Source organism: Haliotis rubra, unplaced genomic scaffold (genome assembly GCF_003918875.1).
Source record: "Haliotis rubra isolate DU_JTF1 unplaced genomic scaffold, ASM391887v1 Scf115, whole genome shotgun sequence".
NCBI lineage: Eukaryota > Metazoa > Mollusca > Gastropoda > Lepetellida > Haliotidae > Haliotis > Haliotis rubra.
The window spans coordinates 709,644-735,449 of record NW_025765059.1 but is presented as its reverse complement, the minus strand read 5'-3'; the positions used below and the strand labels follow the sequence as shown (position 1 = coordinate 735,449).

Sequence of the window (25,806 nt, the reverse complement as noted above, 5' to 3'; positions counted from 1 at the left end):
AGTGATGACTGGACGGTGAGAGAACAACAGGATGACGACACCTGACCACGTTCCCAGGGGGATGCTGAACACACAGGTGAAGTACATTTCATGCATGCATATCTCAAGAAACACTTTCTCCTTCTGAAAAAAAAGTCCTTAACAATAACTGACAAACGCTCACACACAGAAATGAGACTTTATGTGAGTTGGTTCTGCATGTAATTTCGATTGCTGAGCAGTTAGCCAAACGCCCTGTGTTAATTGCGCCTCAAAGCTCTTGCGCGGAAAACGATTCCTCTATGGAAAGCCCCGCCACCTCCCCTCAAAACTGTCCTGGGAATTCGCCCCTGCTTGTGGTATTTCGTATACATTCGTATACATTCTGTTTTTATACCGCAAGGATTACAATGCAATGTATAGGCGCACATAACATTATCTTCAGGTGTTATACAACTGAACGATTTCACAATGGTTGATGTTTATTTATCAGTAACGACAGAGAGAACTGGTGTGTATTTTGATGCATAACATGGTAAGGTTTGGAAACTAATATATATGTAGTTTGATGTGTCACTAATGGCAACTCCAGAGGTACCTCCTGTCTATGAATATCGACGAACACGGATAAGTCGAACTGTTTAAAACTGTACAGCTATGCTTACAGTACACAGTACAACATATCTTAACTCAAAACAACACATAGCTGTAAAATACATGGGGTTTACCATCGGATTTAAATAACGCACGAGTTGGGACGACTGCTAAATAGTTACATTATATCATGTTGTCAACTTCTGGTCGGTCGCAATGGGGCGGTGACGTAATGTAGATTGGACTTTCCACGTGGGTACAATGTGTAAAAGCCCCACTCTCTCTCTCTCTCTCTCTCTCTCTCTCTCTCTCTCTCTCTCTCTCTCTCTCTCTCTCTCTCTCTCTCTCTCTCTCTCTCTCATAGACACACTCGCTCACGCACACACGCACATACACAGCACACTCTCGCTCACAAACTCCACACACGCGCACTCTCCCTCACCCCTCTCTCTCACTCTCACTACACACACTCTCGCACACACACACCACACACACTCGCAAACACACAACCCACACTCTCTCACACACAACACACGCGTGCACTCTCCCTCACCTCTCTCTCTCTTCCTCTCTCACACACACACACTCACCCACAACAAACACACTCTCACACACATACTCTCTCTCACACAACACGCACACACACACGCACTCTCCCTCTCTCACACACACAACACACACTCTCTCACACAACACACACTCTCTCACAGCACACACACACACTCTCTCACACAACTCACACTCTCTCACACACAACTCACACTCTCCCTCACCCTCCCTCTTCTCTCTCTTTCACACACACACACACGCGCGCGCACACACACACAAACAAACACTCACACACTCATGTGATATTACCGGGGGGAAATATCGTAATACCATAATCACTCTGGTCGCAGTAGCATCTATGCAAGATCTCTTGGAGTCGGGTAGAGCTGTTTGATGTGAACAATATAAGATGAGTTGATACGCAATTTGCACAATTTGTGACTGTTTTCGCTTCGATAAATCCCCCAAAATTGAATACAGTTTTTCAATAACTTTCAGAGATTACGATGTATGAACATTCTAATTATGGTTTTGTTATATTTTTCTGAACACGAGGTGTTGTTATCGACGAAACAGTCTATTTTCTCATGCATCATGTCATACGTACATTCACGATGTAACCAACATTTCCCAAAGGAACATGTAGTAATAGCACAGCTTCCATTATATTAACTAATTCAGTTTCAAGGTAAAGCAAAAAAAATCAAATTCATAGAATCCTTCAAGCCTCAATTTGTACTAGCTCACATCGCTTATTTCCTGTAATGTCCATTGTACTAATAGACAATAAACTACCAACTCTAAGCCTGTCAATCATCTATCGATCACTTGGGAATACCCCTGTGATTGACACTGATAGGAGCGTCAGTATCAAGTCCATCAGTCTGGCAATCTTTCGACTGATGACCGTATAAACTGTCTTTCGTAAAACAAGTCATGCTCTTCATGTGTTTTTGCTTTGATAACCTCTAAAGAATCAGTAATGGTTACATGCACATGCATATGTAGATAAACAGTTTTGTTCTTGTGCATAAACTTGCAGAACAAATGTCTGTCTTTAATTCTTGTACAAATGTCTGTGGCACTAATTGGCGTCCTTCGTGACAGGGCTTATCCTGTGTTCCACGCCCCTGCAGGATGGAGATGTCGATCGTTGTGCTGCTCCTGATGGGAGGAACCGTGTCTAATGCGGGTAAGAATGTTGCTTCATGTTCCGGCATAAATACACGTCGTATAAACATGTACACCCATACAGTGGTATCCCAAACTGTCATACTGAGGCATGATTTTACAGAAAACATGCATTGGTATTTACGCATAATGTACAATGAGGCAGATGTAACCCTATGTTACAAATACCCCGGGAGAATTTTTTTCGGAAGAAATTATCGATATATCGTTTGCTTTTAATCGCTGTCTGAATCCGAAATTAGCCAGCACCGTGTTTGATGGCACTCCTCGCATAGCTGTAATGTTGCACTAAACTGTATTGAAATAAACTGACTCATAAACACGCTTCAAGCCTGTTAACGCACACGTTGCGCATATAGTCTCTTTGTGGGGACTCGAACCCGGACCTATCCGGTCATACAGAACGGCGGCGACTGACGATAACCGTGACGCTGTTACAGTAGACGATAGTGGCGTTCGTTTGTATACTTTCAAGTCCTGTGTTTGTGTTCCCAACATGTCCTGATATGAACAGTCGGACACTTTGATCGGCATGGTCACAGTCGATCACATTCCGATGTTTGTGAAACACTCATGGGGAAGTTAATAGGTTCCCTAACAAAGAGGAGCTTATTGCAAGCATATAACTCACATTACAGCACCACAACTATGTGTACTCACAATCACTACATCGCTACACAATCAAGGTAAGTACTTACGTAAAGCCACATATGTTTGAAGACGTATCGTTTGTCACAGGTCTGCCTAAGCTGTGTATTCGTGGCATTAACGTGGATAATACATTCCAAATATTTGCGAAAACGTATCCGCTATCGTTTACTGTCAAATGCTCACGACCTCGTATCTGTGCCATGGCCTTCGAATACAGCGTAAGTTTAGTTTTACGCCGCCTACAGCAAAATCACAACGGGGGACATCAGAAATGGGCTTCACACATTGTACCTATATGGGGAATCGAACCAGAATCTTCGGCGTGACGAGCGAACGATTCAACCACTAGGCTATCCTACCGCCCCTCGCGTTTACTGAGAAAGCAGTAGGTCGGTAGTACGATTCCACGGCCTTCTTTCTAATACAGCGTTTGCTGACAAAGCAATAGATGGTCGCGTCATTCGTAAAGACATGGCACTTGATGTTTCTCTGGCTAAGCAGGAGGAGAATAAAACAGGGTCTGGTCGTCTGAGTGCAAATTGCGTCATGGTACATCAGTAGGCTCACGCTATAAAATCGACATAGAAAATCACAGTCATTTCTAAATGCCATTCAAAGGCTGTCTCCTATTGAGAGATTCCGATTTTCATCATATTCGTGTGTTTATGAGCTGCTAGCATATAGTGATGATGCCAGGCGTTCTCATAAGGATGAGTGTTTACTGATACACCGGTGACCATGACAGAAGTCGAACCCAGGTCTAGGATGAGACAGGCTAACGCATTACCGTTGGCCTACACCAGTGTCCCATATTAAGAGACCCGTGAAGAACTGATCTTCAGTAACCTATGCTTGTTGTAAGAGGTAACTAACGGGATCGGGTGGTCAGGCTCACTGACTTGGTTGACACATGTCATCGTATCCAATTGCGTAGATCGATGCTCATGCTATTGATCACTGGATTGTCTAGTCGACTCGATTATTTACAGACCGCCACCATATAGCTGGGATATTGCCGAGTGCGGCGTAAAACAACAACCAAACCAAACCATGTTAAGAAAGAAAACATTCCTCATATATTTACCAAAATGTCTTCTGTACACAGGAAAATATGTTCATCAGGCAACGACCAGTGACAATGTGAACTACTTCCTCAATGATCTCGGGGTCAAGGTCACTGGAAACAGCCCTTTGACCTTTGAAGTTAAGGCTTGTCAGGACGCTATCATAAGATTAGCAGAGACCAAAGACCTTGCTGGCAATTTTTACGACGTAGTTCTTGGCGCTGGATCAAATTCCTGGAGCGGCCTCAGAGATCGGTGTTCTGCATGCACTGCCACCACGATGTATTTTGGTAGCATCCTCGAATGTGCCTCATACAAGGAATTGTGGGTGACATGGAACGGAAATGGTATTGTAACAGTTGGTACGGGAAGTGACGTCAGCACAAACATCATATTGACATTATCGGATCCTTTCCCGTTTGAGATTCACTACATCACAGTAAGCTCCTATTTTGGTGTAACTGGAGAATGGAGGATCCTGGTGGACGAAAGTCCAGTTATCTCAAACCCATCACATGATGGAGGAACTCTGTTGTCTGTCAGTGAGGGGACGCCCCAAGGGGAGGTAATTCTAAACATCCAAGCCTCCGATCCTGAGGGTGATAAATTGACATTTAGTCTTCCAAATGATGATACTGGGCAGTTTGAGATCGATCAAACCAAATTGAAAATTCATAAAAAGCTGGATTTCGAAACAGCTTCATTTCATCATCTGATTCTAAGGTGAGACATCATAGTATATTTAATTGCCACTATTTAATAACTTACTTAACATTGATATAACATACCTGAAAACATTACAACATTTAGGAAGACAGGTCTTCTTGACATTACTGTTTCAGCGTCAGCGATGGCAACAACGAGGTAAACGTATCGATGACCGTCGCTGTCGTCGACGAGTGTGACGAAGTCCCAATCATTCATCTCAGTGACGCCATGACTATACAAGAAGAACTGATAGAAGGCACTGTGATCGGTCAGGTGTTCTCCGTTACCGACAGAGATCAAAATGACACGTTTACTTTCAATTTAACAGGTATGTTTCCAAACATGATCAGCAGATTGTCTTACGTCATGGTTTAACTCTAAGTCAACACTACATTTGTTGGTTTTCTTGTTGTATAACGTCGAATTCAGTCATGTCCTGTCGATAAGGCGGTTGGCTGAGAATAATCGACATACATTAACACGTCACCGATCCGACCACACGAACCCATCAATCGCGTCTTCGACAGACATTGGTTTATGAATCCTAACCCAGATGTTCAGGCGGAGAAGATCACTGGAGCATCTTCTTTATCGTGACTTGTTTCAACATAGTGATCTAAGTAACAGTTGAACAATGCTAAGATTATATACATAGGTCGATCAATGGAACAGAGAATTTATGCTGAGACTGTCGATCACTGGAACAGTTGTTTATGTCTAGGATCTGACGCCTCGTATTTCGACATCAACGCTACTTCCGGTCAGCTGACGTCTCGAGGTCGAGTGGACAGAGACGGGGTAGGTGCGCGGTTATATTTAGACGGGCTCCTTCTCGGGGTCGTGGACAGTTGTGGACATTCGGTGGCCGTAAACCTCAACATCACCGTCCTCGACATCAACGACAACCAACCTCATTTCTCCGAGGCAGTTTACCATACCAACATAACAGAAAATGGCACCACAGGTGAGCAGACTTCTCTATCGTTGCTTCTTGAAGATGGTCACTTCCGGTCAGAGTTAATTCCTGGTCGAACTCTCCATCACATATTTGTCTGAAACAGATTATTACGTTCTTATTACCTCTAAACATTAAATATCATTGTTGATAAATGTTAGACTGGACCGATGTAGGGGTAAGTGCCTAAATCATAGCTGAGTGTCTTGAGATAATTCTGATTTAATGAAGAAAGTATAGTCAACTACGGGTACAACGAAAGTGACGACTCAGTTTAGTTCGTTTTAACTGTTGTTTTACGCATTTCGAGTAAAGTATACAGACAATAGCCGGGACAAAAAACACTTCGTTGTAGCAAGCATGTTCGTTGTAAACGTAGTTTAATGCCTTGTGAATTTTATTGTAAGAAAATACATTGGGCTTGACCTTAGCTTTCTTTGGCAGTTCTTTAAACAAACTGACAGGAACATTCAGATTAGATTCTTATATGAATGTCCTTCCACACATATTCTACGCTGGTGGACTAGGCCGTCTATTGTGTTGTTAATGCCTAATTTCAGAATATGTAGTGGCGACATTGACAGTAACAGACGCCGACAGTGAGAGCAACGGTAACGTCACACTGACCTTGATCGGGGGCGATGACTCGTCTAATCCCGTGTTCACCTTGAATGGGGCTTTACTGAGTGGACGGAGCCAGAGAGTGGACTATGAGGCCGGTCCGAGTGGACATCGCTACCTGTTGACCATACAAGCCACAGACACACCAAACACAGACCAGGCACTTAGTTCTACGTGTGTCGTGGTGGTGGAGGTGAGAAGGCACATATGTATTATTGTGTGATTAAGATCAGGAACGAACCAATGAAAAATAATAAAATGGCTTTCAAGTTTTTACAAATACCTATATGAACAACTAGTGGGAGAATCAGTACATTTAGGTCCCTTTTGAGTGAGTGAGTGAGTTTAGTTTTACGCCGCACTCAACAATATTCCAACTATATGGCGGCGGTCTGTAAATAATCGAGTCTGGACCAGACAATCCAGTGATCAACAGCATGAGCATCGATCTGCGCAATTGGGAATTGATGACATGTGTCAACCAAGTCAGCGAGCCTGACCAACCGATCCCAGGTCCCTTTTGATTTAATTGAGGCGTTACATTATTATATGATATTTTCTCGTGGACAACTGTTGATTGATGTAGTATTGTGACGTGTTTCACTTTTAAGTAATGCAGAATTAGCTACGATTTACACTTCTGATTTACAACAGTTTAGTGACATATTACACTGACATATGGCGCAGTCTGTAACACTGTAAAAGAATGTCGTATTTGTATGATGTTACGGTGTTTCAGGATGCAGTAATTGATACATTGTTTCTGTGTGTATGTACTATTTATTAGGTGTTTCAATGTTTCGGGATGCAGCATCGTTAGGTGTTACACGACTGAATGGTGTAGTGAGGTGATATGTTACACTGATGATTGAGTGAGTGAGTTAAAATCTAACGCCACCTCTGCAATATTTCACCCATATAGTGACGAGAAAGGTTGTACATACACAATAAATACAAGCAGTTAAAAAACCAGTCATCGGTGGACTGTAAAATAACTAGAGTATCACAAAACGAGTTAAAACTATCTAACATGTATCTTTAAAAGTAGAAAATTATTTTGGACAATACAATGTAAAAACGGGCTATTGATCGCCAACAACTGAAGGCAGATCACCATACTAGGGACCATGAGGTCTTACCTGGATGATGTGAGGTGTTACACTGATGGATGATGTGAGGTGTTACACTGATGGATGATGTGAGGTGTTACCTTGATGGATGATGTGAGATGTTACACTGATGGATGATGTGAGGTGTTACACTGATGGATGATGTGAGGTGTTACACTGATGGATGATGTGAGGTGTTACACTGATGGATGATGTGAGATGTTACACTGATGGATGATGTGAGTGTTACACTGATGGATGATGAGGTGTTACACTGATGGATGATGTGAGATGTTACACTGATGGATGATGTGAGTTCTTATACTGATGGATGATGTGAGTTCTTACACTGATGGATGATGTGAGGTGAGGTGTTACACTGATGGATGATGTGAGTGAGATGTTACACTGATGGATGATGTGAGGTGTTACAGTGATGGATGATGTGAGGTGAGATGTTACACTGATGGATGATGAGGTGAGGTGTTACACTGATGGATGATGTGTGGTGAGGTGTTACAGTGATGGATGATGTGAGGTCAGGTGTCACACTGATGGATGATGTGATGATGAGATGTTACACTGATGGATGATGAGGTGAGGTGTCACACTGGTGGATGATGAGGTGAGGTGTCACACTGATGGATGATGTGAGGTGAGGTGTTACACTGATGGATGATGTGAGGTGAGGTGTCATACTGATGGATGATGTGATGATGAGATGTTACACTGATGGATGATGTGAGGTCAGATGTTACACTGATGGATGATGTGAGGTGTTACAGTGATGGATGATGTGAGGTGAGGTGTTACAGTGATGGATGATGTGAGGTGAGGTGTCACACTGATGGATGATGTGATGATGAGATGTTACACTGATGGATGATGTGATGTGAGGTGTTACACTGATGGATGATGTGACGATGAGATGTTACACTGATGGATGATGTGAGATGAGATGTTCCACTGATGGATGATGTTAGATGTTACACTGATGGATGATGTGAGAGATGTCACACTGATGGATGATGTGAGGTGTTACACTGATGGATGATGTGAGGTGTTACACTGATGGATGATGTTAGATGTTACACTGATGGATGATGTGAGATGTCACACTGATGGATGATGTGAGATGTCACACTGATGGATGATGTGAGGTGTTACACTGATGGATGATGTGAGATGTTACACTGATGGATGATGTGAGGTGTTACACTGATGGATGATGATGTTAGATGTTACACTGATGATGGATGATGTGAGATGACACACTGATGGATGATGTGAGGTGAGATGTTACACTGATGGATGATGTGAGGTGAGATGTTCCACTGATGGATGATGTTAGATGTTACACTGATGGATGATGTGAGATGTCACACTGATGGATGATGTGAGGTGTTACACTGATGGATGATGTGAGGTGTTACACTGATGGATGATGTGAGATGTTACACTGATGGATGATGTGAGGTGAGATGTTACACTGATGGATGATGTGAGGTGTTACACTGATGGATGATGTGAGGTGTTACACTGATGGATGATGTGAGATGTTACACTGATGGATGATGTGAGGTGTTACACTGATGGATGATGTGAGGTGAGATGTTACACTGATGGATGATGTGAGGTGTTACACTGATGGATGATGTGAGATGTTACAGTGATGGATGATGTGAGATGTTACACTGATGGATGATGTGTGAGGTGAGATGTTACACTGATGGATGATGTGAGGTGTTACACTGATGGATGATGTGAGGTGTTACACTGATGGATGATGTGAGGTGTCAAACTGATGGATGATGTGAGGTGTCACTCTGATGAATGATGTGATGATGAGATGTTACACTGATGGATGATGTGATGTCAGATGTTACACTGATGGATGATGATGATGATGAGATGTTAAACTGATGGATGATGTGAGGTGTTACAGTGATGGATGATGTGAGGTGAGGTGTTACAGTGATGGATGATGTGAGGTGAGGTGTCACACTGATGGATGATGTGATGATGAGATGTTACACTGATGGATGATGTGAGGTGAGATGTCACACTGATGGATGATGTGAGGAGTGTTACACTGATGGAGGATGTCAGGTGTCACACTGATGGATGATGTGATGATGAGATGTTACACTGATGGATGATGTGAGGTGAGATGTTACACTGATGGATGATGTGAGGTGTTACAGTGATGGATGATGTGAGGTGAGATGTTACACTGATGGATGATGTGAGGTGAGATGTTACACTGATGGATGATGTGAGGTGAGATGTTACACTGATGGATGATGTGAGGTGAGATGTTACACTGAAGGATAATGTGAGGTGTTACACTGATGGATGATGAGGTGAGGTGTTACACTGATGGATGATGTGAGGTGAGGTGTCACACTGATGGATGATGTGATGATGAGATGTTAGACTGATGGATGATGTGAGGTGAGGTGTTACACTGATGGATGATGTGATGATGAGATGTTACACTGATGGATGATGTGAGATGTTACACTGATGGATGATGTGATGTGAGATGTTACACTGATGGATGATGTGAGGTGAGGTGTTACACTGATGGATGATGTGAGGTGAGATGTTACACTGATGGATGATGTGAGATGTTACACTGATGGATGATGTGAGATGTTACACTGATGGATCATGTTAGATGTTACACTGATGGATGATGTGAGATGTCACACTGATGGATGATGTGAGGTGTTACACTGATGGATGATGTGAGGTGAGATGTTACACTGATGGATGATGTGAGGTGAGATGTTACACTGATGGATGATGTGAGGTGAAATGTTCCACTGATGGATGATGTGAGATGTTACACTGATGGGTGATGTTAGATGTTACACTGATGGATGATGTGAGATGATGTTACACTGATGGATGATGTTACATCTTACACTGATGGATGATGTGACATGTTACACTGATGGATGATGTTAGATGTTACACTGATGGATGATGTGAGGTGAGATGTTCCACTGATGGATGATGATGATGAGATGTTACACTGATTGATGATGTGAGGTGAGGTGTCACACTGATGGATGATGTGATGATGCGATGTTACACTGATGGATAATGTGAGGTGAGATGTTACACTGATGGATGATGTGAGGTGAGACGTTCCACTGATGGATGATGTGATGATGAGACGTTACACTGATGGATGATGTGAGGTGAGGTGTCACACTGATGGATGATGATGATGATGCGATGTTACACTGATGGATGATGTGAGGTGAGGTGTTACACTGATGGATGATGTGATGATGAGATGTTACACTGATGGATGATGTGAGATGTACACACTGATGGATGATGTGAGATGTTACACTGATGGATGATGTGAGGTGAGGTGTTACACTGATGGATGATGTGAGGTGAGATGTTACACTGATGGATGATGTGAGATGTTACACTGATGGATGATGAGATGTTACACTGATGGATCATGTTAGATGTTACACTGATGGATGATGTGAGATGTCACACTGATGGATGATGTGAGGTGTTACACTGATGGATGATGTGAGGTGAGATGTTACACTGATGGATGATGTGAGAGTGAGATGTTACACTGATGGATGATGTGAGGTGAAATGTTCCACTGATGGATGATGTGAGATGTTACACTGATGGGTGATGTTAGATGTTACACTGATGGATGATGTGAGGTGAGATGTTACACTGATGGATGATGTTACATCTTACACTGATGGATGATGTGACATGTTACACTGATGGATGATGTTAGATGTTACACTGATGGATGATGTGAGGTGAGATGTTCCACTGATGGATGATGTGATGATGAGATGTTACACTGATTGATGATGTGAGGTGAGGTGTCACACTGATGGATGATGTGATGATGCGATGTTACACTGATGGATAATGTGAGGTGAGATGTTACACTGATGGATGATGAGGTGAGACGTTCCACTGATGGATGATGTGATGATGAGACGTTACACTGATGGATGATGAGGTGAGGTGTCACACTGATGGATGATGCGATGATGCGATGTTACACTGATGGATGATGTGAGGTGAGTGTTACACTGATGGATGATGTGAGATGTTACACTGATGAATGATGTTAGATGTTACACTGATGGATGATGAGATGTCACACTGATGGATGATGTGAGGTGTTACACTGATGGATGATGTGAGGTGAGGTGTTACACTGATGGATGATGTGAGGTGAGGTGTTACACTGATGGATGATGTGAGATGTTACACTGATGGATGATGTGAGATGTTACACTGATGGATGATGTGAGATGTTACACTGATGGATGATGTGAGATGTTACACTGATGGATGATGTGAGGTGAGATGTTACACTGATGGATGATGTGAGGTGAGATGTTACACTGATGGATGATGTGAGGTGAGATGTTACACTGATGGATGATGTGAGGTGAGATGTTACACTGATGGATGATGTGAGGTCAGATGTTACACTGATGGATGATGTGAGGTGAGATGTTACACTGATGGATGATGTGAGGTGAGATGTTACACTGATGGATGATGTGAGGTGAGATGTTACACTGATGGATGATGTGAGGTGAGATGTTACACTGATGGATGATTTCAGGTGAGATGTTACACTGATCGATGATGTAAGGTGTTACACTGATGGATGATGTGATGATGAGATGTTACACTGATGGATGATGTGAGGTGAGGTGTCACACTGATGGATGATGTGATGATGAGATGTTACACTGATGGATGATGTGAGGTGAGGTGTCACACTGATGGATGATGTGATGATGAGATGTTACACTGATGGATGATGTGAGGTGAGGTGTTACACTGATGGATGATGTGATGATGAGATGTTACACTGATGGATGATGTGAGGTGAGGTGTCACACTGATGGATGATGTGATGATGCGATGTTACACTGATGGATGATGAGGTGAGATGTTACACTGATGTATGATGTGAGGTGAGGTGCTACGCTGATGGATGATGAGGTGAGGTGTTAAACTTGTGGATGATGAGGTGAGATGTTAAACTGATGGATGATGTGAGGTCAGATGTTACACTGATGTATGATTTGAGGTGAGGTGTCACACTGATGGATGATGTGATGATGCGATGTTACACTGATGGATGATGTGAGGTGAGATGTTAAACTGATGGATGATGTGAGTTGAGATGTTACACTGATGGATGATGTGAGGTGAGGTGTCACTCTGATGGATCATGTGATTATGAGATGTTACACTGATAGATGATGTGAGGTGAGGTGTCACACTGATGGATGATGTGATGATGCGATGTTACACTGACGGATGATGTGAGGTGAGATGTTAAACTGATGGATGATGAGGTGAGATGTTACACTGATGGATGATGTGAAGTGAGGTGTTACACTGACGGATGATGTGAGGTGAGATGTTAAACTGATGGATGATGTGAGGTGAGATGTTAAACTGATGGATGATGTGAGGTGAGATGTTACACTGATGGATGATGTGAGGTGAGATGTTAAACTGATGGATGATGTGAGGTGAGATGTTACACTGATGGATGATGTGAGGTCAGATGTTACACTGATGTATGATTTAAGGTGAGATGTTACACTGATGGATGATGTGATGATGAGATGTTACACTGATGGATGATGTGAGGTGAGGTGTCACACTGATGGATGATGTGATGATGAGATGTTACACTGATGGATGATGTGAGGTGAGTGTTACACTGATGGATGATGTGATGATGAGATGTTACACTGATGGATGATGTGAGGTGAGGTGTTACACTGATGGATGATGTGATGATGAGATGTTACACTGATGGATGATGTGAGGTGAGGTGTCACACTGATGGATGATGTGATGATGAGATGTTACACTGATGGATGATTTGAGGTGAGGTGTCACACTGATGGATGATGTGATGATGCGATGTTACACTGATGGATGATGTGAGGTGAGATGTTAAACTGATGGATGATGTGAGGTGAGATGTTACACTGATGGATGATGTGAGGTGAGGTGTCACTCTGATGGATGATGTGATGATGAGATGTTACACTGATGGATGATGTGAGGTGAGGTGTCACACTGATGGATGATGTGATGATGCGATGTTACACTGATGGATGATGTGAGGTGAGATGTTAAACTGATGGATGATGTGAGGTGAGATGTTACACTGATGGATGATGTGAAGTGAGGTGTTACACTGATGGATGATGTGAGGTGAGATGTTACACTGATGGATGATGTGAGGTGAGATGTTAAACTGATGGATGATGTGAGGTGAGATGTTACACTGATGGATGATGTGAGGTGAGATGTTAAACTGATGGATGATGTGAGGTGAGATGTTACACTGATGGATGATGTGAGGTCAGATGTTACACTGATGTATGATTTAAGGTGAGATGTTACACTGATGGATGATGTGATGATGAGATGTTACACTGATGGATGATGTGAGGTGAGGTGTCACACTGATGGATGATGTGATGATGAGATGTTACACTGATGGATGATGTGAGGTGAGGTGTTACACTGATGGATGATGTGATGATGATGAGATGTTACACTGATGGATGATGTGAGGTGAGGTGTTACACTGATGGATGATGTGATGATGAGATGTTACACTGATGGATGATGTGAGGTCAGGTGTCACACTGATGAATGATGTGATGATGAGATGTTACACTGATGGATGATGTGAGGTGAGGTGTTACACTGATTGATGATGTGATGATGAGATGTTACACTGATGGATGATGTGAGGTGAGGTGTTACACTGATGGATGATGTGATGATGAGATGTTACACTGATGGATGATGTGAGGTGAGGTGTCACACTGATGGATGATGTGATGATGCGATGTTACACTGATGGATGATGTGAGGTGAGGTGTTAAACTGATGGATGATGTGAGGTGAGATGTTACACTGATGGATGATGTGAGGTGAGGTGTTAAACTGATGGATGATGAGGTGAGAAACTGATGGATGATGTGAGGTGAGATGTTACACTGATGGATGATGTGAGGTGAGATGTTACACTGATGGATGATGTGAGGTGAGGTGTTAAACTGATGGATGATGTGAGGTGAGAAACTGATGTATGATTTGATGATGAGGTGTTACACTGATGGATGATGTGAGGTGTTACACTGATGGATGATGTGAGGTGTTACACTGATGGATGATGTGAGGTGAAGTGTTACACTGATGGATGATGTGAGGTGAGGTGTTACACTGATGGATGATGTGATGATGAGATGTTACACTGATGGATGATGTGAGGTGAGGTGTTACACTGATGGATGATGTGATGATGAGATGTTACAGTGATGGATGATGTGAGGTGTTACACTGATGGATGATGTGAGGTGTTGCACTGATGGATGGTGTGAGGTGAGGTGTCGCACTGATGGATGATGTGATGATGAGATGTTACACTGATGGATGATGTGAGGTGAGATGTTACACTGATGGATGATGTGATGATGAGATGTTACACTGATGGATGATGTGAGGTGAGATGTTACACTGATGGATGATGTGAGGTGAGATGTTACACTGATGGATGATGTGAGGTGTTACACTGATGGATGATGAGGTGAGGTGTTACAGTGATGGATGATGTGAGGTGAGATGTTACACTGATGGATGATGTGAGGTGTTACACTGATGGATGATATGAGGTGTTACACTGATGGATGATGTGAGGTGTTACACTGATGGATGATGTGATGTGAGTTGTTACACTGATGGATGATGAGAGGTGTTATACTGATGGATGAGGTGAGATGTTACACTGATGGATGATGTGAGGTGTTACACTGATGGGTGATGTGAGGTGAGGTGTTACACTGATGGATGATGTGAGGTGAGATGTTACACTGATGGATGATGTGAGGTGAGGTGTTACACTGATGGATGATGTGAGTGAGATGTTACACTGATGGATGATTTGAGGTGAGATGTTACACTGATGGATGATGTGAGGTGAGGTGTTACACTGATGGATGATGAGATGAGATGAGTGTTACACTGATGGATGATGTGAGATGAGGTGTTACACTGATGGATGAAGTGAGGTGTTACACTGATGGATGATTTGAGGTGAGATGTTACACTGATGGATGATGTGAGGTGAGATGTTACACTGATGGATGATGTGAGATGTTACTCTGATGGATGATGTGAGATGTTACACTGATGGATGATGTGAGGTGAGATGTTACACTGATGGATGATGTGAGGTGAGATGTTACACTGATGGATGAATGTGAGGTGAGATGTTACACTGATGGATGATGTGAGGTGAGGTGTTAAACTGATGGATGATTTTAGATGTTACACTGATGGATGATGTGAGGTGTTACACTGATGGATGATTTGAGGTGTTACACTGATGGATGATGTCAGGTGTTACACTGATGGATGATTTGAGGTGAGATGTTACACTGATGGATGATGTGAGGTGTTACACTGATGGATGATTTGAGGTGTTACACTGATGGATGATGTGAGATGAGGTGTTACACTGATGGATGAAGTGAGGTGTTACACTGATGGATGATTTGAGGTGAGATGTTACACTGATGGATGATGTGAGGTGTTACACTGATGATGGATGATGTGAGGTGAGATGTTACACTGATGGATGATGTGAGGTGAGATGTTACACTGATGGATGATGTGAGGTGAGATGTAACACTGATGGATGAATTGAGATGTTACACTGATGGATGATGTGAGGTGAGGTGTCACATGATGTGAGATGAGGTGTTACACTGATGGATGATGTGAGGTGTTACACTGATGGATGAAGTGTACACTGATGGATGATTTGAGGTGAGATGTTACACTGATGGATGATGTGAGGTGTTACACTGATGGATGATGAGGTGAGATGTTACACTGATGGATGATGTGAGGTGAGATGTTACACTGATGGATGATGAGGTGAGATGACTGATGGATGAATTGAGATGTTACACTGATGGATGATGTGAGGTGTCACACTGTGAGATGTTACACTGATGGATGATGTGAGATGAGATGTTACACTGATGGATGGATGATGTGAGATGTTACACTGATGGATGATGTGAGGTGTTCCACTGATGTGATGTGAGATATTACACTGATGGATGATGTGATGTGAGATGTTACACTGATGGATGATGTGAGGGGTTACACTGATGGATGATGTGAGGTGAGGTGTTACACTGATGGATGATGTGATGATGTTTTTAGTAACACTGCTGACTGTTGACGTCGCTGTCCTCAGGTTGTTCCTGACAACGAGCACACGCCGTCCTGGGTGTACCCACTGCCTGATGATAACTTCACTGAGGTGGCGATATCGGAATCTGTTGGGTTGGGGACGTCTGTCCTGACCCTGGCCGCGACAGATGACGATCTAGGAGAGGACGGGACGCTGACCTTTTCTCTCATATCTCTAACATTAGGTACGGGTTCCATTATACTTTTCGTCTTTTTCATAAACGAGCTTGTGACTGAAATGTATGACAAATCGGCTACAGTCGGCTACATTCAGCACCACACATCGAGTATTAACAACGATATTCACGTGATAACATGTTATTTTAAATTGTGATAACACGCTTGTTCCTCTACTACTTTCAATCTGCAGAAAGTATATACTAGTATTCTATGGATCACAGGTTTGTAACCATAAGCCCAAATGGCTACATAACCAACCATGCTCCAAACAGCCTTCTTGTGCAGGTAAAGATTGGTGTTTGTTAAAACCAGAGACGTATAGACTACTAAACAGGTATAGAAGTTACCGTAATAATTTACGAAAATAATTAAAGACTAAAGCCGACATCAAATAGTGTTTTAGTTCTAAAAAGAATTATCTGACCAGAAAATAGCAGGGGATGGTTCGTGTACTTGGAGATTTAAACGCTTCTCGCAAACGTGCACTTTTTGCTAATACAGGTGATCCCCGGTTACGCCACAAACTTGGTTCTCTTTTTTAAAATCCTCTCAACCCAGACACAAATATCTGAGTTAGACTTTGTTAAGACAGTGCATGGCGTGTGAGTACCTGTTCATAGTGTCCTGTAACTCCTTTCAGGGGAAATGACAACTGCAGAAGTAAATGATGCTATTAATGACCTAAAGAGCGGGAAAAGCATCAGGATAAGATGGAAATCCACCAGAGTTCACAACGTGCTCCAGTGACATGCGCATAGACGATATAAATGTTATATTCAATCAAATATTTTTTTTATGTAATCTGGAGACTTTCCTACAGTTTTGATTGTAGGTGTAATGTTTCCACCCCAAAGGCAGACCTTAACAATTGCTGTGGGATTTCTATTTTGAACGTTGTCGGAAAATTAAGAAATCTGTTAGAAAAAGGTTTGAGGGCTTGGATAGAATTGAACGACTTAATGTCCGAATCGCAAGTTGGCTTTGGGTCTACGTACTCTACAGCTAACAAAATCTGTTCTCTACATGTATTGGTACCTAAGTATTTGTTTAAGGTATGAATGGTTCCATTTGGTATTCATTAACTTTAAGTAGGCCTTTGACTAATATTATGTAGATATTAACATATTATTCATTAAATTAGCACAATCAGGGTTGTCATGGGAAAATATTTAATGCACTTAAACATGTGTATTCATTTGTTCAGTCATATGTGAGGTCAAACTGTCAAAGAACAATTAACTTCAGTACATTGGCAGGTGTTCGACAATGCTATAGTCTCAGTCCTATACTTTTCGCCTTGTTCATAAACGAGCTTGTGACTGCAATGTATGACAAATGTCATCATGGTATATTGTTACAAAAGAAATTTATGATATAATGATTCTTTTTTTTGCCTATGATGTTACAGTGTTATCTTTAAACAATTAAACAATTAAATGTGCTTCAATCTTACTGTGAAAGATGGGGGATTTAAGTCAGTTTAACTAGAACCGGTGTTGTCGTATTCAGAAATGGTGGCTGTTGCTAAACGTGAAAGCTACACAACATGAATCTCAACATGGTACCATATCATGAATATTTAGGTATCTAGCGACTCGCGTTTCACATGCTATGATACGTTTATTCACACAATATACGAAAAAATAGCTGCTTATTGTTTACAGCTGCTTGTAAAATATTTGATAGTAAAGTTTCGTTGTAGTCTGAACACAGTTAAGGGTCATACAACACAGGATAAAATTAGTTCATATGAACTGTTCTAAATACTCATGCAAATGTTATGTAATGTTCAAAACGTCAGATGATTCTTGAAAGCGTAACTGGACATCAAATGTCAGAAGTATACTCATGCCAATAATGGCTGTCATTCCCTCCCCACCCCAACCCACAATAATACACACCTCACCCCCCCCCTCTCCAAATAAAAAATTGAAGTCAGAAGTATTTACCTATGTTTGGTTAAGAAGAAGTGTTGTTTATTCTACATTGCTTACATCTATCTTCAAGCAACGGTTAAAAGATACTGACTTACAAACTTGCCATAGATTTATATTTAATTTATCTTTGCACTATATAAGTAATTAGAGTAATATTAAGCCGTTTTTACCGCCTGAAATATTATTTAACGTATCTTTCGGATATGCCTTTGCTCAGGGCTTTATGTAAACTTAGAATATCTCTTCATAATTGCAGCATAAATAATCTACATAAAATAAAAAATTAGCATGTGCTTAAATCACTCTGTCTGCAATGTTATATTAACGCGAGGAAAGACGAGTTCCACATCATGTGTATTTGAAAAACGAATCGTGACCTTAGATTAAAATATCTTCCAAGCCTATCCAATATTTATCACTATTCGCAAGATCGCTTCTGTCAGATATCAAATACAATACTCACCATGTTTCTTAAAATGTATGTACAGAGATGTAAATGAAAGTATAAAAATATAGGTGACAGTTGTATTCTAGGCCATGGGGCAATGAGGCCCATCCATGTGTGACCACGCTATCTTAGAATGTTGATAGACACAGTGACTCAATACACATGGATTGAGTAAGTGAGAAAGTGAGTCAGGTGTTGACGACGCCTTTAACAGAATGTTAGTTGTCGCGGTGAGTCACGTTAATTGTGACGGAAAGATGGAAGTGGTTCGGGCCTCAGGTCACTATGGCGAAACCTTTGAGCATGGGTGCGGTGATTTGAAACCGGAATACATAATTGGTTTGAAATGCACTCAGGATTTAGATGAACCAACTTAGACATACCTCCATTGCCTATCTACTGTTACATTTGTCTTTCAGCAAATGGGTCGATCTCACCGCCAGTCTTCTCTCTAGATTCAACGACGGGGTTGTTACAAACTGCCTCCCTCCTCGATTGCGACCCTGACACCGGGGGGACGGAATATTTTGATATGGTTGTCATGGTTACTGACAACGGTGTCCCATTGAAATCTTCAAATAGAACAATACGTGTATTGGTTGATGACGTCAATGACAATCCGCCAGAGACTGACTTCAGAGAAGAAGTAGTTGTCGACTGTGCCAAGGATGTTGGTGACATACTTACCTCCATCAACGTCACTGACGCCGATGTCACCAAGGGAGACTACTCTTTCGGAATTATATATTCTGAGATCGCTAGTGTTAGAGTTAATGAAACGTCAGGAAGTATTATACTTCTGTCGAAATCAATAAACAATGAAAATAGAAATGTAAGCGTTGTTATAGAAGTGACAGATGGGATTTTTAGTGTTACAGTGATAAAGGTCTTGCATTTACGAAACTGTTCCTTGGAATATAATGAGTCAACTGTTTCAACAGAATCTACTGAATCTATCGCAGAAACTACATCAACCACGGTGACGCAATCCTCCCAGTCCCAACATGCTGGATCAGGTGAGCTAACAATGTAAATGTGCTTAGTCAGCATCACGTACACTTTGATAGAAATGCTAACTGGATTTGAAACTACTGACGGATTATTCAGTATCTATTTCTAAGTAATGCTAAACAGTTACATAGCTTTACTTGCGGCGGCGAAGTCGTTCAAATTGCATACTTTCGGTTTCACGATTTACCACAAATAGTGATGCCGAGTAACAACACTCTGTCACTCATTCCTTCACTCTCTCATTCAAACAACACTCTGTCACTCATTCCTTCACTCTCTCATTCAAACAACACTCTGTCACTCATTCCTTCACTCTCTCATTCAAACAACACTCTGTCACTCATTCCTTCACTCTCTCATTCAAACAACGCTCTGTCACTCATTCCTTCACTCTCTCATTCAAACAACACTCTGTCACTCATTCCTTCACTCTCATTCAAACAACACTCTGTCACTCATTCCTTCACTCTCTCATTCAAACAACGCTCTGTCACTCATTCCTTCACTCTCTCATTCAAACAACACTCTGTCACTCATTCCTTCACTCTCTCATTCAAACAACACTCTGTCACTCATTCCTTCACTCTCTCATTCAAACAACACTCTGTCACTCATTCCTTCACTCTCATTCAAACAACACTCTTCACTTCTCTCATTCAAACAACGCTCTGTCACTCATTCCTTCACTCTCTCATTCAAACAACACTCTGTCACTCATTCCTTCACTCTCTCATTCAAACAACGCTCTGTCACTCATTCCTTCACTCTCTCATTCAAACAACGCTCTGTCACTCATTCCTTCACTCTCTCATTCAAACAACGCTCTGTCACTCATTCCATTCAACACTCTGTCACTCATTCTTCACTCTCTCATTCAAACAACACTCTGTCACTCATTCCTTCACTCTCATTCAAACAACACTCTTCACTCACTCATTCAAACAACGCTCTGTCACTCATTCATTCTTCACTCTCTCATTCAAACACACTCTGTCACTTCACTCTCCTTCTTCACTCTCTCTCATTCAAACAACACTCTGTCACTCTCCTTCACTCTCTCATTCCTTCACTCTCTCATTCAAACAACGCTCTGTCACTCATTCCTTCTCATTCAAACAACACTCTCTCATTCAAACAAACACTCTGTCACTCATTCCTTCACTCTCTCATTCAAACAACGCTCTGTCACTCATTCCTTCACTCTCTCATTCAAACAACACTCTGTCACTCATTTCCTTCACTCTCTCATTCAAACAACACTCTGTCACTCATTCCTTTCCTTCACTCTCTCATTCTCTCATTCAAACAAACGCTCTGTCACACTCTCATTCCTTCACTCTCTCATTCAAACAACACTCTGTCACTCATTCCTTCACTCTCATTCAAACAACACTCTGTCACTCACTCCTTCACTCTCATTCAAACAACACTCTGTCACTCATTCCTTCACTCTCTCATTCAAACAACACTCTGTCACTCATTCCTTCACTCTCTCATTCACTCCAGACAATGCCGGTGTTGTGGAGGTGTGGTCGCTACGAGCTGCGTGTGGGGTCCTCGGGCTCTCCCTGGCAGGAACCGTCACCACACTGGTCATCAGGAGCATGTTAAGGTCAGCGTACTCGATTTGTTTGGTCAATAATATGTTAAGGTCAGTTGACTCAGTATTGTTTGGTCAGACATATACCAAAGTCAGTAAATACGATATGTTTGGTGAGACATATGACAAAGTCAGTAAATACGAAATGTTTGGTGAGACACATGACAAAGTCAGTAAATACGATATGTTTGGTGAGACACATCAGACACAGCATGACAAAGTCAGAAAATACGATTTGTTTTATGAGACATTTGGTCGGGCAGACACATAACAAAGTCAGTAAATACGATTTGTTTGGTCAGAACAATACGATATGCGGTCTGCCAAAGTCAGTATCGAGTCTGGAGCGATGGAAAGGAACAATCGATATGTCTGTAATGTATGAGTCTGGATCGATCTACGCAGTTTGATTACGATGATCAGTCAAGCCAGCCAGCCTGACCACGTGGTCTCCATTAGTCGTCTTTTACGACACACATGGGATGCAGAAGATCAGTTCTAACCCATATCGTTGAATGGTCTCTGGTCAAGATGACTACTCTATGTTTTGTATATGTCTTTGTTAACAAAGGTGATCAGAAGTTTGGATTCCTTGAAATTCCCTTTATCAGTTAAAACAAGTTTATTAATGAATGCATAAAGCTTCAGTAAATCTGGAGTTTACCTGGAGTGGTGATTTCATGGTCCCTGTGGCAAATACGTTTTGGATATGATCACTATATATTTATCTTTTACAGCCCTTCAACGAAACCGAAGAACGACTTCACAGAAAACCGGGGTATATCAGTTGTGCAATATTAGAGCAACATTTCCCACTATAGTCCAACTATCAATTCTACATGCTGTTATAACACTGCGAATACGTTAATCGTAATGAATGATTGGATTCTCTACGAATGAAAGCCATGTCAGATAACAGTTTCAGTCTGATTGCCCGTCAGCTCCTGATTCAGTGCTAGTTTATCATTTGTAAATACAAGTATACGTCAAATATAATAATTTTCAGTTTCTCCAACAAGTTCTTCATCATCATCATCCCAGCTGGAAAGACGGACAGAAATTACCACCTGTACCTCTGTTGAATCATTGGCAAGTATCGAGTTATCTCCCTTGAACCATCACCCCTACTCTACCTGTCAAGTACTATCATGTTTTAGTCACTTACACACCGCCACTCACACACCGTCACTTCACACCGGCATTTACACACCGTCACTTACATAATGTCAGTTGCACACCGCCACTTCACACCGGCATTTACACACCGTCGATTACACACCGTCACTTACATACCGTCACTTACACATCGTTACTTACTCACCGTCACTTCACATCGGCATTTACACACCGTCACTTCACACCGGCATTTATACACCGTCACTTCACACCGGTATTTACACACCGTCGCTTACACACCGTCACTTACACACACGTTACTTACACACCGTCACTTCACCGGCATTTACACACGTCGATTACACCGTCACTTACACACCGTTACTTACACACCGTCACTTCACACCGGCATTTACACACCGTCGCTTACACACCGTCACTTACACACCGTCACTTACATACCGTCACTTACACACCGTTACTTACACACCGTCACTTCACACCGGCATTTACACACCGTCACTTACATACCGCTGACACAATCATATGTTCAACCTTTCGGCATGTTTTAAAACTTAAACCTCAGCTATTTACAAATATCCCAACGTATGTTTAAAGAACGGGACGCGGCAGATCTATATTTTTCACACAAAACAAATAAATTAGTTCTATGCAGTCATTTGCAGTTGGTTTAGAGCGACGATGTGAGGTGTTCGGCCTGAAACTGACGTTGTGTTCCTGTCCACCTCGTATAGCGACGATGTGAGGTGTTCGGACTGAAACTGACGTTGTGTTCCTGTCCACCTCGTATAGCGACGATTTGAGGTGTTCGGACTGAAACTGACGTTGTGTTCCTGTCCACCTCGTATAGCGATGACGATGTGACTGAAACTGACGTTGTGGTCCACCTCGTAGACGATGTGAGGTGTTCGACTTGAAAGGTTGTGTTTGTCCACCTCCTATATGCGGGACAATGTCGGGTGGTGAGGCGAACGGGTGGTGACGAACCACGTCCATTGTTCTTAAAGAGTTACCTCCCTTGACCTCTCCTTCTGCTCGATTGTTGGTTAAAGTCGCACATCAAACTCTATGGTGAAGGTCTATATATGAGTCTGGACAGATACTCCAGTTATCAACATCATGACCATTAAGCTACACAAGCAGTGACATGCAATCAACAAAGATGTCGACACTGACCCTACAGTCAATTAAGTGGAAGACAAGAATCGACTGTCAATTTTCAAACTAGAAAAACACATATAGGGCAGTTTCTGCCATGACTATTTAGTTTGGATCAAACATGGTTCAGTACTTAGGTATAGTTATATTAGTTAAAACTAAAACCCAACTGGTGGCATGTCACCTGTTCTCGGATTTCCACGTGTCTATGTTCGGAGTACATTCCAAATTCTATATTAATAGGTCGTATATTCAGCTGAACAATAGTTGTTAATTTCAAAATATCTATAATTATTGAAGATCTACTGATATGTTTTCAGGAGGACTACTTCCTTTAATGGTCAACTGCCGGTAAAGCATCTTGAAGTCCCTTCCACCATCAGACAAACTGACGACCCCTTCCACTGATGGTCAGACTATCGGCTTTCGTTAGAAGCGTTTGTAATATCCCCATCAGCCATCAGTTTGGCATCACTAAACGGTCCCAATGCCTCGTGGTACCATCCCCGCAGTGAAGGGAGAGTCAGAACAATTGGTCTCACGTGTCAGGACATAACCGCAACGATAATGCTGAGATTGTTTGTTAAAAGTCGCCATGTTGTAGGAGCAGTGGTAATTACAGACACATATTGTTGTAGGTTTGTAGTCTGTACAAGCATATTATACTTGCCGTTTATATATGTTTCCAGATGTGAATCAAGCATAGTTTCATATGATGGATAAGATAAATGGATGACATGGAAATCAATGATTGTTACGTCGAAATGACAGTACATCTATTTATTCTAGTGGAAATGTTACGATCTTGTAGTCAGTAGATGTAAAACCTTTAACAAAGACACGAAATCGATCCCCATGTTCAGGTATCCCGTATTCCATATGTCTCCTGTTGAAATATTTTACGAAATGAAAATCAAGATTACTGTCTTGTACCTGGAACCACCTATTAATGACACCTAAATCATAGTAAGATGCAGTACACAGAAACGGCTGTATTATTATCGTTATTAAACAGTGTTATTAACATCATGGGCGGATTAGATTATGTGTCAGATGGTCATTAGCATGGGGACATCGGTATCACGTCTTCTTTACTCCTTGAAGGACATCTTCACGATAGTCACAAAGATATTTCTTCTTTGATTGGCATTCTAGAAGTTGGTTAGATGAAGGATGAGGACTATTTTTATGGATATACAACTTCTTTATTCTGTATAGGCGACGTTTCGACATAGATTCTAATGTCGTTGTCAAGCAAGTGATTGCTTGACTTCCACCTGCTTGACAACGACATTAGAATCTATGTCGAAACGTCGCCTATACAGAATAAAGAAGTTGTATATCCATAAAATAGTCCTGAAGGATGAGGACTATTTTTATGGATATACAACTTCTTTATTCTGTATAGGCGACGTATAGATTTTAATGTCGTTGTCAAGCAAGTGATTGCTTGACTTCCACACTGCTTGACAACGACATTAGAATCTATGTCGAAACGTCGCCTATACAGAATAAAGAAGTTATATATCCATAAAAATAGTCCTCATCCTTCAACCACAAAGAAATTTACAAAATACCAGATAGAGTATA

The 25,806-nt window shown here is 41.8% G+C and overlaps 1 protein-coding gene across 1 annotated transcript; it reads left to right on the top strand.

Annotated features, from left to right (window-relative positions):
• The first annotated feature begins 4,669 nt into the window (after positions 1-4,669).
• LOC124254687 (protocadherin beta-11-like) lies at positions 4,670-24,627 on the top strand. The gene is made up of 8 exons (XM_046688536.1): positions 4,670-5,700; positions 6,252-6,505; positions 16,750-16,930; positions 19,730-20,326; positions 21,828-21,933; positions 22,659-22,699; positions 22,928-23,010; positions 24,537-24,627. The coding sequence occupies exons 1-8, from the start codon at positions 5,400-5,402 to the stop codon at positions 24,552-24,554; spliced, it is 1,581 nt and encodes a 526-aa protein (XP_046544492.1). The 5' UTR covers positions 4,670-5,399; the 3' UTR covers positions 24,555-24,627.
• Positions 24,628-25,806: the final 1,179 nt, after the last annotated feature.